This window comes from Protomyctophum parallelum (assembly GCF_964188405.1).
Source record: "Protomyctophum parallelum genome assembly, chromosome: 8".
In the NCBI taxonomy this organism is placed as follows: domain Eukaryota; kingdom Metazoa; phylum Chordata; class Actinopteri; order Myctophiformes; family Myctophidae; genus Protomyctophum; species Protomyctophum parallelum.
The window spans coordinates 29508590-29522013 of NC_139703.1; the positions used below are offsets into that span (position 1 = coordinate 29508590).

General features: G+C 41.9%; 1 protein-coding gene across 1 annotated transcript; it reads right to left on the reverse strand.

The window, feature by feature from the left end:
• Positions 1-2059: 2059 nt before the first annotated feature.
• On the reverse strand, positions 2060-12982 carry fam210b (family with sequence similarity 210 member B). Its single transcript, XM_083771829.1, has 3 exons — positions 12295-12982; positions 5567-5778; positions 2060-2668 (listed from the first exon to the last, which is right to left on the reverse strand). Exons 1-3 carry the CDS (start codon positions 12835-12837, stop codon positions 2452-2454), a joined length of 972 nt encoding a protein of 323 aa, XP_083627955.1. The 5' UTR covers positions 12838-12982; the 3' UTR covers positions 2060-2451.
• Between the last annotated feature and the right edge of the window lie 442 nt (positions 12983-13424).

Consider the following 13424-nt stretch of genomic DNA (forward strand, 5'->3'; position numbering starts at 1 on the left):
ATGCTTAGTCCAAAGAGACTGGTTGGAATAACATGTTCCTTCCACGCTCTGCATCCAACCAGGGAACCCCCTCCCCCCTGTCAGGTGTAAAGGAGTGACTTGGACACTTATGCATGAAGGAAGCATGAGTTCAAGTCCGTTGCTCTCCCCAGGTTGGCGGAGGGTGTGCTTATAAAAGCACCTTTAAAAATGTCACGAAGTACTTATCTACATATAAAACCAATATTCTACAACAGGTCGTTTCGAGGAAGCAATCTGATTGGTTGAAACGGCTTCTAGCTGTGGGTTAAACCAGCACCATTCACCACCTAATCAAAACAAAGAATTCAGCTGCTCTGTTTTCCCAGAGCTCTAGCAAACTCGGTGGCTAGGCTAGCTAGTTTATTGGGATATTTGTGGTCGTAGTGACTACATCTGACATTAAAAAAAAGTTTTAAGGGTAACTGTTGTAGAATTGCAATATTATACTCGAGGGTGTGGTTTAACGTGATTATTGCCACTTCAGTGATGCTTGCGGAACTCGACTTCGTCTCGTTCCTTACCGCATCACTGTCGTGGCAATAAACATGTTAAACCACACCCTCTCGTGTAATATTGCTTAAATCAAACCTGGTCCATCACAATCTATTATAAACTAGCTGTATGTGTGTAATAATTTCCATAAATGAATAAAAAAATCGTTTAAGAAGTGAACTTGTAGATCTGTATTTTCACTAATGCTGAATGTCTAATTTCTGTTTTGGGTCACGGGGTAAAAGGTTTGGGAACCACTGGGCTACAGAGCCTCAATGCTGAGCTGCCGCCATTTGTCTGCAACTTATGTTAATTCACCCTCATTCGCCATTCGGCTGCCGTGTTTAAGTGGTCAGATGAGTGGGCCACATCCATTTTCAGGGCATGTTTATTTTATTGATCAATCAATTGAATGTGTCCCGCCTTGGATCGATGGAACTAATGTAGCTACGCATCTTTAGTGTTTTGCCAACTATTTGGAGGCCCACTTGCAATACCGTGCCATGCAGATTGGGAATGGATGCTGTAATTAGTGCAATCCATTCATAGACTTCGAGCAAGTAATTATTTCGTTCTTACAGTTCACACCAGTGCCGTCATTGTGTTCAGCATTTCATATCTTTAATATCCTAACTTTCTGACACTCCCCCTTCCCTTTATAGTTGCAACTGCTTTTAAAGTAATACCCCCCCAAATGACAAACCTTTGGTTTTCTATTAATTACCCTGTGAGGGCTTCAAATCATTGAGAATGTTTTTTTTTACTGTATTCCTTCAAATTGAATGAACAATCCAAATACAAAGAAAATATGTTACATTTAAGAAAATAGGTCCATGACCGTGACTAATAACAAAAAAAAGTAAACTATAAAAACATATTTGCATAGGAAACCTGCCTCACAGTACAATCCAAGTGTCATGATGTATCCAGTCATTTAATCATCAGTACTTTCTGATCAAAACTTTACTATTTAAAACACTTACGGGATAAACAGTCTCATGCTAGAATGAGGAGTCAGCACGCCCGGGCAAGTACGTTCGTGTGAACTCGGTTTGTGTTGAACCCACGTGCAGGATTCTTCATTCATTCACTGTGAAGGAATGTGAGATAAACTAAACCTCTTTAATCTCTTCCTGATTATAATAACCCTTCACAAATGTAAGACATATTTATTGTTAAAGGCCCAATCCTGGCATGCATCTACAGTATAGAGCTGCTGTCGGCCAGAAACCTGCCATCTCCATATATTGAATTGTTGAGAGGAGCCGGTTGAGAGGAGCTTTCGTTACTAAATAAAGAAACCAGCGCTTCTTTCACCTGACAAATATGTGATCATTTCTTGTTTTTTGTATTTTTTAATTCCCTTCTTCAAAATGAGTGTCACACAAAGAGTGTCACAGAAAAGTAGTGAAAATAGGCAATCAATACAAGGTTTCCACCCGACAGCAAAGATTTAGAATTTGACCCCCCCAGCCCCACCCCTGATGTAGATTTTGAAGTTTTACCTGAATTAACACACACACACACACACACACACACACACACACACACACACACACACACACACACACACACACACACACACACACACACACACACACACACACACACACACACACACACACACACACACTGTGTAGTTGCCTTTGCAACGACAAGACTCCAAATATTGGCAAGATATCTTCAATGGCGGCTCCTTTAATTGGAAATTGATAATGTATGTGCTAAAAGGCTGACTTGCAGTGCAATGCAAGTCAATTTGGACGATCAATTTCTAATCAACAAAGCAAATATTGAAGATATGTCGCCAATATTTTTATCAACAGCAAGTTCATTTAAATACACAACCCAAACAAGTGTCATTTTGCTTCAAATATGACCATTGACAGTCAGCTTGTCTGCACTGTAGCTTAGAAAGGCAGCTGGAAGACATTAATCTCAGGGCGTGGTCGTAGGGGGCTTCAAAAGGCCAGTCTTTCTTAAGTAGCGGACAATGAGAGGCACAGTCACCAGAGTGATGCTGATGCGCACCGGGGAGAAGAGCTTGTGAATGGCGTAGGCCAATACGAACGTGCTCGTCCCTGCCGCCATCTTGGACTCGACGAACGCCTCGCTGAAGCCCAGCTTGCAAAGCACTGCCGCCATGTCGACCCCACTGGTGAGACAAGAAGCCACAGAAATAAAAGGTTTGAATGTACCCACCACTTTAACCCTGGCGATTTTCTTTTTCCCTTTCTTTCATTTAAAGAAATATAGCAGATCAGCTATTTTAGAATAGCCCAAGTATAAAACAAGGCTTAAGTAGTAAATGGTGGTGTTAGTGATACGTTTAGTTAATGTGTTAAAAATAAACTCTATATTCTGATAGAAATATGTTATATGGCCTGCTTGTTCAGTAACCGGAGTCTTCCCGTCTCTGCAGCTCCATAGCAAACAAGAAAATACATGTCGTCAGGCCGGAACGGTCCAATCAGGAGAGATAACTCATACAGGACACAGGATTGTGACATTGGAAATAATGAAACGAAACAACAAGCAGACAAAACTGGAACCGAACCACTATACAATTGTAACTGAGCTTTGTGGGGCTCTCCCACCTGATTGGATCAAATTGGTATCTCAAACTGAAAATGTTATTTTGTATTTACTAACAGACCCCCGTTACTGAACAAACACTCCATCTATACTATAGCTATGGTTACCATTAGGATATATAACTTATCTTTTCTTTTTTTACATAAACATCACTTTAACAGATGAGAAGAGTGTGGATAAGGCAGAGGCACACATATAGACCTCCACTAGAGGGAGTATTGTCATATACTGTAGGAGAGGTTTGTTATAAGTGAGAGTTTAAATTTACAATGTTTCAGCTTTTTTCTTTCATGCAGATCCCCAAATGTCACACGGTATTGCACAAATCAATCCAAAGAAAGAATCAAAAGGAATCAGCCCAAAGTTTCAATGAATCACACCACTGGAGAGTAAATATACACAAGGCTCAGAGGTACATCACTACGGCATATCGCTCTTTCACACTTTAACAGCTCTGGTTGTGCTAGCCAAGCTTCCGTCCAGCTAAATGCAGGGATCCATCTGTGCCTTGACAACTGGTTACCCCAGCGCTGAGCATTGAAATGCCACTCCTCGTGCCTTGGCTCGGTGGCTAGACAGCGATAATGCTCCATACATTGTGCAGTCCAAGGGTCATTAAGAGAGCTACAGTATATAGGGTGGAAACCTTGTATGTACTGTACAAACTTTGTCACCAGAAGAGTGCCTTGGATTTTGATGTGAGGTTTCTGCAACTACATGAGGAAACCGCCAAGCAGCCAGATAATCTCTGCCTAGGCTCTCTGGAATTCACACCCCTGGCGAGAGAGAGAGAGAGAGAGAGAGAAGGCTACAAACTCTGGCACTGGAGAGATGGGTCTATTTTCCCTGTCAGCCACATAAAGCAGTGGTTTTCAACCGATTATGAACCAGGGACCACCACCCTGACTGAGAATCAAGTATCAACCTGGGGACCACCACCCTGACTGAGAATCAACCTGGGGACCACCACCCTGACTGAGAATTAACCTGGGGACCATTGTTGTGTTGGGAGGGGAGGATATGGTTGTGGTGTGGGGGAAAGAAATTTACCTTCCATATTAAACTCATGTTGCTGTTCATAACAGTAACTTATTCTATGAGTAAGAAGACACTTGCGATTGATTATGGGCACATTTCCTTATAATGGTGACTCAACCAGGCAATCCGGTACGGTTTCCCATGAGATTCTAACTCACTTTTCTGTGGAAGTTCTTGACATCCGACTTCCCAGTAACTGACAACATCGACGCGTCATCATTTGTCACCAGATCATTTACTGCATTGTTTCTCTTTCTCTAACCCTAACCCAATACAATAAATTCAAATACGAATCTTCACTTTCCTACATTACTAAATGCATGGTCAGGGACCACATGCAACACCTTCACAATATAAAGCATTCAGTTGAGTTGATACTTTTATGCCGACATTTATGAAAATCAAACAATAAAAACATGAAACGATACATTGGAATATGGTACCAAAGATTGGTACTACTTTGAGTTTCACTGATCTTCTGTATAAGATTCTAAATCATTAGGCTATTTCGACCTGGTTTGAAAAGCATTTTGAAGCAAACTTGTTGTAAGTGAGCTTGAAAAACAGCTTTTTTTTATAACATATGTCAAATGTTATGGAACTGAAGTATTTGCCCAAGCGTGGTTCTGTGACTCACTTGTGAGACTACACTTTTTAACACTTCATGACTGTCACTTGCGGTTATTTTTGGTCAGCGACAGCTAGAACAAAGTGTAAAACTAGTGAGTCACAGTAACCCACAAAAACAATAGGGCTGTTGATTACTTACTTAGCGATTATTTGTCGATTACTTTTTGATTAATCTGCCGATTACTATTTACATTAATCGATTAAGCGAACAGAGCGCTTTTTTATTTTTACTTATTAAAAAAAAAACATTTCACCTATAATGACATGACCAACATAGGGACAGATCATTCATCGATTCAGTTAGTTCTACTACTTTGATTAAGGGTTGCACCCCTAAAGACTTTCGTCGGTATAGGGCGTCACAGTCCCGCCCCCTACCAGGGCCCAGGAAATGATTCCCCTGTTAATTTTCCTCAGACATTTCAAAAACTATTTATTTAAAGACCTTTTAAGCCTCGTACAAAACCAACTCGAGTTGTGACAAATCATGACAACAAACAAAATTCGAAGAAAGAAAACGGCAGATTACAACAGTTTTTTTGTTGTTTTTCTTCTTTGTAATTATTTGTTCGGCCCTAAATGTTGCGTTTGTTGTCATGATTTGTCACAACTCCAGTTGGCTTTGTCCGCGGCATAAACGTCTTTAAATAAATACTTTTTGAAAAGCCTATGGAGAAAATGAACGGGGAATTCACTTCTGGGTCTCACGTCGTCATGGGTCAGGGGGGCGGGACTGCGACGCTCTATTATCAATTAGTCCCAGAGCACTGGGGCATTTTAACAATGCTACCTGTTGACGAGGAGGTAGAACATTCCCAGGGACATGAGGGACATTGTGATGTGGAAGGAGACTCCCACTGCTCCATACTCTTTGAAGACCTTCTGTAGCTGCTGGGTGGTGTTGGGCTTGTCCTGCTGTGGCTCCGGCTCCGGCTCCCCTGGGGCCTTAGGAGAGGAGGAGGAAGGAGGAGCGGGGGAGGGCTCCTTCATATTCTGCTCCTCCTGGATGAACAGAGAGAACATTGAAGAAAATAGAGAGAAAGAAAGAAGAGACAATGAGGATTATTACAATATAATTCTAATCGTATAGGAATGAAAAGGTGTGTGAATGTGTGCGTGTGTAGAAAATGGGGTAAATTTCCTCAACAAACAAATCATTTTTCAGAGGGAGAGAGAGAGAGAGAGAGAGAGAGTCTAGATTCTGAAATTCCATCAGCCAGCATTGCCAGTAATAACACAGATACTCTTCAGAAATAATTTGGAAGCATAATGTGTAATGCCCCGCTATAGAAATCCATCCAACAATGTGCTATGAAGTCTACTGAATAGGAGAGTTGGAAAAACATCTACAGTACCTACCTTCTACCTTCACGAGTAAGACATTGTAATAATAATCATACATACTATAATCATCATACTATAATTCTAACAATGTCTGTCTGTCTGTGTGTCACTGTGACTGCCATAGCTCCTTACTGCCTGCACCAATCACAGGCATTGACCATGTGAATATGGAGGGCGTAACGAAGCCGTTTTTTCGATTTGACACATTAATGATTATTAATGAATTTATTAGTCAATTACAAACGCACCCGGGCGCAGTACCCCCCACGGCCACAAGGGGGGGGGGGGGTATCTCGGGGTAAGGGGCCGGGCTAGTAATAATAATACATTGTTTGAATCATCAAATCATCAATCATCTTGTCTCTGTGGTTCTTACTGTGGCTGTGTGATAAAATTAAATAATATGAAATCTGAATTGTGAGAGACAGGCCACAAGAGACTGCATTTTCACTCTTTTAAAGACAGCCTTCCTTGTGAGACAGGTTTGCTGAACCTCACCCACCAGTCCAGCTGCATTTTTGAGAAACGTATGAATCGTTGTCAGGCAAATACTTTGTGAAAATAATAAAATATGACAGTGTCATGCGAAAGTTGTTATTTAAAAAAAGAATTTAATGACTTGCCCAAAATAGGTACGTAATGAATGGTGAGTTTTAGCTCTGAGTGGTTTTGAACCTGTGGGTCAGAACTTCGCTGTGAAGGAAAGAGGGTGCTGGATTTATAACACAAGACAAAATGAAAGCGAAATTATCTTGTTTTCATATGTTGGAAGCCACAATTGTGTAAAATGATTACCCGAGAGGCCCTATATCCAAACCAAGGAAATAACAAGCATACAACAAGGGGCAACACACACAAACACTATATTTAAACACTAAAAAAAGAAAATGGGTACAATTTCATCGATTCACATATATCACAACTCATGACCATTATATTTGACAGGGAAAATATTAGGGATGCACCGATCCGATACTCGTATCGGAGATCGGCGCCGATCCAGGCTAAAATTCTAGATCGGGTATCGGATCGGTGGCCGATCCATTATCCGATCCGATCCGATCCGATAATTATGTGTAATTACAGTATGAAAACAACTCTACCTCCTCTGTGACACAGCAGTGTAGTATTGACAGTATAACATGTGGAATGCAGCCAGGCTAGCCTGCGCACACATTAACCTGGTCTAATTGTTGCACAGTTATTTAATAAATAATTCAGTGCATTTATATCTGTGTTTGTTACATTTTGTTTTACAAAGTTGGGAAAGTAATGTTTAAGTCAAGCCTTGATGTTGCCTTACACAAAATAATGATTCCAGACTCCACACAGTGAGACATACAGCTTAATAGGTTATTACGTTTCTTTGTGGGGGGTATCGGATCGGTACTCTGTATCGGCAGATACTGGACCCCCATGTATCGAAATCGGTATCGAATGCCAAAAAGCCGGATCGGTGCATCCCTAGAAAATATAATGTCCTCATAATTGTGGTCAACATCATGACAATGAATTAGCTTACGATGGACATAGATATTGAGATCCATAGGATAAATGGCTTTATAAGATGCAAAATAAAAGCAGCTTAGTCAGTTGGGCAGCAATGCTGCCGACAACCTTGAGGCGAGTGGGCCAGACAAAGCCTGGACCTCTACAGTATGTGTTCACTCTATTGAGAGCAAGTCCAGACGAGCCCATTCACTGAGTCAGCTGATTAAACATAGACTATTGTTGTGTTATTTGTGTAATTCAGTGGGAGAGCACAGACACATGCGCACACACACACACACACACACACACACACACACACACACACACACACACACACACACACACACACACACACACACACACACACACACACACACACACACACACACACACACACACACACACACACACACACACACACACACACACACACACACACACACTGTGCCTTTGACCTTGGGACCACCACTGTAATGGAAAAAGCACCAGGTACAATCCAGCAGTGTGACTTGAAGCAGAGAGAGCTGGCAGGTCATTGCAGCATGCCATGTTGTAGTAGTAGTAAATGGATTAGTTCCATCTAGTAGTACACATTACATACAGTAAGTCACTTTCACACATACACTGTATTACGGAAGCTTTCCAGACTTTAAAAACGGAGGGGCTGTATACATGTATGAACGCACCATTCCACCTCATGCTTTATGCTGGCCCTTGAGTTAAGTCCGGGTAATGTCAGATTGAGCCCAAAACTACTCAATGCGTGCCGTGAACACGGTGATTGTCCGGTCAATTTACATTCAGTGAGTGGGGACGTGTTGATAACAAGTGGAGCCTCCAATCCTTCCAAGGTGTTTGGACTAACCGTAATTAACTCAAATACTGTTACATCCTCTTTTTATTAGCATTTGAGTTGGAAATATTCACAGATTCCATAAGCGAAACAAAACATAAACATCTATTTAGATGAATAAGACCTGCACTTGGACACAGCTTTGAGGGTTTGTGTAAACACAAACATTGGATTTAGTCAACTGGACCCGAGTTGGCTCTGTACTTTGACTTTTTTATACACATAATCTCTCTCAGTGCATTTTGAGCATCTGCTATTGTTGGCTAATGTTCCTCCGTGGCATATGGATTCTGGTTAAAAAAAACTGTACATAAAAAAATAAAAATGTACATATGGTATATACTGTATATATATATATAGTATAGAGTTAAGATTTAGAATTTTCTGGCATCGGTACGGGTGGCTGGAGTGGGTGTCCCTCATTTGAATGTATGTCGTTGTCAACCCTAGTGGGGGGTGGTCTCTGAGGAGACAACTGAGCTCAGTTATGTTGGGGCCACAACGGGGAGGCGTATAATAAAGTAATAAAATATTTTACCTTGCATATAGAACCTGGTGCATTCCAATTTCCATTACCTACTTTTTACAATATTATACGTTATGAAATGCCTTTAGGTAACTGACATGACTTGACTTTTGTGGAGGGAGGGTAGTGTGTTAAGTCCAGCATGTGATATGTATGTTCTAGGCCATGAGCTCCACCCAAGCACAACATACAGATACCAAACATCCTCAAACTGTCAGTAGTGCTTATCTGTACTCCAGGGACTGGGAACTGCCTTTAACCACCAACAGAAAAACATCACTTCTGTGTTCTACTAGCAAGCAACGTTACATTTTAGAGCAAGAGCAAGATCCGTCTATTCTGGAAAACGTTACAGTGTACAATCCCCTGGTGCTGTATGGGAATCTATCGATTCTATGGACTATGGCAGCCAGGGTTCGATTTTAATTTAGCATCGCTATTTTGGGCACATTTTCTAAATTAATCAAAATGTGTCTACATTTTAAAATAAAAAATTACATTAAACAAATAGTAGATCCATAAGCTAGCAAAATGCATTGCATTGTATTTATCGTACAAAGAATAGGGCTTAAGTAGTTAAGACAATGTATCTCTCCGTTTAGTTTTGGGTTTTTTTACAAGTTGAACCCCGACTTTGACGACAAGGAGGACTGAAGCAGTGACACTTTGCTTAAAGTACAGTCTGTAACTCTGTATAGGGCACTGAACTGTCAAAGAGTACAGTGACAAAACCGTAATGCATGGACAATCACTCTTCTCAACAGCAATTTAAGCAGTAGAGAGAACAGCTTTGTCAACTATAAAGAGGACATGGTGTTCATGTACCATACTCAACAGCAAAGACATTCAAAACTCCTACTGCCAAAAACAGGAAACGCTAAACTATATAGTCTATTTTTAGTCGGTCTAATAACGGTGTGGCCTCCCTGTGCAGTGTGATATTTGGAGGCCAGTCTGAAGCTTCAATATTTGGGCAAATATTTGATGATATTTGGGCAAAATGTGGAGTACATAGACTACATACAGTACTGTACGAGAACATACAGATAAACTCTGTTCTATACAGCTCAGCTCACTCCTTCGGGGCACGCTGTGAAAATGTCACTGTATAACATTAACAACAACTAAATATCTACCGATGATGTCATTTGGAGAATAACGGTCCATTTAAAAGCCTAAGCATCAGTGTGCGCTAGGCTACAGTATATGAGCATGCAAGATGCATGCTCATATGCATTATGTATCGTTTCGAAATTATGGGTAAATGTATGTAATGTTTTGTTATGTAAACACTAAACACTGGGAAATGTTAGAAAGAGCCTTAATATCTTTTAATATTCATAAAAGGATTTCTGAGCCATTTCTGGTTGCTCTGTCTGTCTAGCTATCTGGGACTACGTCGATCCAACTGATTAAAACCAACAGAGAAGAACAAGGAAATAAACAAAAACTGCCCATTTCTCTTTGCCGCCACTTGTCACAGAATTTGTCCTGAAACCGCAGGATGAGGCCAGAGCTCGGTGACATTGTCAGTAGTCCAGCAACAATGGACAATAGAGTGGGGAGGAGAGTGGGCGAAAGAGCAGGCCACTGCTTTTCAGAGAGGACAGGGCTGAGCCAGGCCAGGCCACGCTAAAAGCAAAGGCAGGCAGTAGCCGTGGGAGTGTCATGTGATTGAGTGGCCAAAGGGAGTTGTGCCAGGGAGGGCGGGTAGGAGGGGAACAGTAGGCCTGCTGTGTCTGATAACAGCTTTTCAGGGGAATGAAAACATACATAACACACACTCACAAAGACCTTGTTAAATGCACACAAAAGAGGTATGCGTGCGGCGTGCGCGACACACACACTCTCACACACACACAAAGTGGGAGGCAAAGGCTCTTTGCCATCCAGCCCTTTACCCTTTGCCAAAGGGTAGAGGGCTGGACCCCTCAGAGTAGACAGCAGGCTAATGCAGCATCAAAATAGTGGGAGTGAAGTCTAGTCTTACAATCAAACCAAGGCATGGCCTGATGGCTTGACCATGTCTTATTGCTGCTGTCAGACATATTTTTAATTGTATTAAAAAAAAAGTTCACTAATGTGTTATTACAATTTGTCTTAATGTGCACTTAGTTTGAATTGCATTGTTGCTGAAATGTGGCATACAAATATCTTGCCATGCCCATTTTCAGAAACAAATATGGAGTGCACGGCTACTGTCATAAACAAGTATAGGGACAGCAGTTTGCACTGGTAGTTGTTTTCAGCAGCTACCTGCGTTGCATTTTAACAGGGCCAGAGTGCCTGCTCAAAGAGAACAAGGCTCCTGGGAACACGGACAGTGACTGGAGCCAGTGACTCAGCATCATTTGAGTTCTGTGTTGAAACCACAAATGAAATTGCAGAGAACCAATCTACAAGATCAGTGTAAGTTGTACTTGCGCTACTTTCACTACAAGCTCACTATAAGCTTATATATCTGCCATTTGTGATATTTAAAAACATGTTGGGTGGGGACAAGATTTTTGAAACTTTTTGAAAAATATTAGTTTTGTTCTATAGCTATAGAACATGGCAGGACACATCTTTTACGAATTACCCCCTTTCAGATACATTTTGAACACAGCAGTAACTGCATGTTGAAAAGCATAGAATAAACAAACCACGTGGAGACCTTGGTCCTTGCATAACTATACTGTCTGACTGCTGTCTGCTGTTTACAGTGGAAATATTCTGGATCCCATCCCACATCCCGAAAGAATGGTCAGTTGAACTTGAGCTCTAACTGGCTAGCTGGTTGCCAGGCAACCGTTGTGCAGATATAGAAGGACATGGATATTTGAATTACATTTTCTCTGTGAAAATAGAGAAGAGAACAAGTCCACCTAGTCCTAGATGACAACAACTACCTACAGTGTAGTTGTTGTACAGGGCAACTTACATTCAACAACATTGCCTTCTCGAAATGTTTACATTACACTATGACGACAGCTGTCAACGGTTGCCTAGTGACAACCAACTGAGCCAATCGCCGCACTACAGCCCCGCCTGACTATAGGATCAACATTATACACTGAAACCCCCAGGTTGCAAACCCAAATTTTGTGATATTTCGTCATATTCCGCTCGATCGTGGATCTTCGAGCCTTGACCTCAAACAAGTCAGACTTTCGTGTCGCCACCACCAGATCAACATTGACAATGACCTCGCGTGTCGTGTGTGAGGAGCAAAGCCACAGAGCAAAGCATGACGACACTGTTTAAACACTTAATTGGGGGGAGTGGGTCCAGGGGGTTAGACAAATACTATAGTTTAATTTACCCCTTTGTTGTCGGTTTCCCCGGCGTCTGCCTCGCGTCTCTGCGTGGCAGCAGCTGTAGACGAGGCTCTTATTTGCATGGTGTTTGTGTTGTTGGAACAAAGTGGGCTGCAGCAGCAGAGCTTCGTGCCACCAGTAAACAAAGCAGCAGCACTCACTGTTTCTACTAGTCTACTTCGGCACCTGTTTGCTGGTAAGAGTGACTGGCCGTACTGGTCTCTTCCCGTGAGACCCACCCGGTCAAAGAAGTGTCCACGGTCCGTGATCCAGACAGGAGACAACGATGACGACGAGTCCCACTTTTGGACAGCAATAATAACCTTCTCCCGTGTTCCTTCTTCTCGGCGTGAGCGCGGAGCACGGAGCTTTATGGCCGCCGCGCAGAACGCACGGGGACATTGATATGTACAGTTATTAGGTAATAATGTCCATGTGACGCCCCACCGTCTGTTTACATTCACTTGCACATGCGACGAGCCCGATGATGACCTGAAAGCTTGATCTACAGCCGCCCACAGCCTCGCTCCTCCGCGGCTGTAAAACATGGTCACGTTGCTAGAAGACGTATAGAAAGTGTCGCCGTGTCACACAAATGATAATAATCAAAGGACTATCCACTGCCAACAGCTAATAATGCGTGGCAGAGAACATGTGGCCTCATATCTCCCAGTCCCACGAGTCCCACCACTTGCTGATAATAAGTTAGAGCCAATGAGGTTGACGCGCCTTCCTAGATAGATCATGAGTAGGCTACGTAGATGGGGAGCAAAGGGAGGGGGGACTTAAAGGTGTAATGTAATTGGGTTATGTTTGTGAGGGGAGTAGTACTTCGACGTAATTAGGTTATGTGTGGTGTACTAAATGTGTCTCCGTCGTAATTGAATGCTGTTAAATTCAACAGTGTTGTATTGAGTCAGTGACAAATCAATGTGTCATTCTTTGATCTGACTGAGAGATTTTAATAGGCAGCATCACACATTCACAATGTTTTAGCCGGCTGCTTTAAGCAATATAGAGGACGTAATATATAATACACTTTCTATAAGATCCCACAGATTCAGTTGTTTTTGTTTTTACAAAAACACTCGATTGCGAAATGCAGAAAAGAAGGGAGGAAGTCAGGAAGAGATGC

Bases quoted from the DNA above. Each gene is read 5' to 3' on its own strand.
- fam210b (XM_083771829.1), bottom strand. From the start codon at position 12,837: ATGTTTTACAGCCGCGGAGGAGCGAGGCTGTGGGCGGCTGTAGATCAA. The intron at 5,779-12,294 runs GTAAATTAAACT...CTGTTCATCCAG, and splicing joins GGGAAACCGACAACAAAGGG to GAGGAGCAGAATATGAAGGA. The intron at 2,669-5,566 runs GTAGCATTGTTA...TTGTCTCACCAG, and splicing joins TTCTACCTCCTCGTCAACAG to TGGGGTCGACATGGCGGCAG.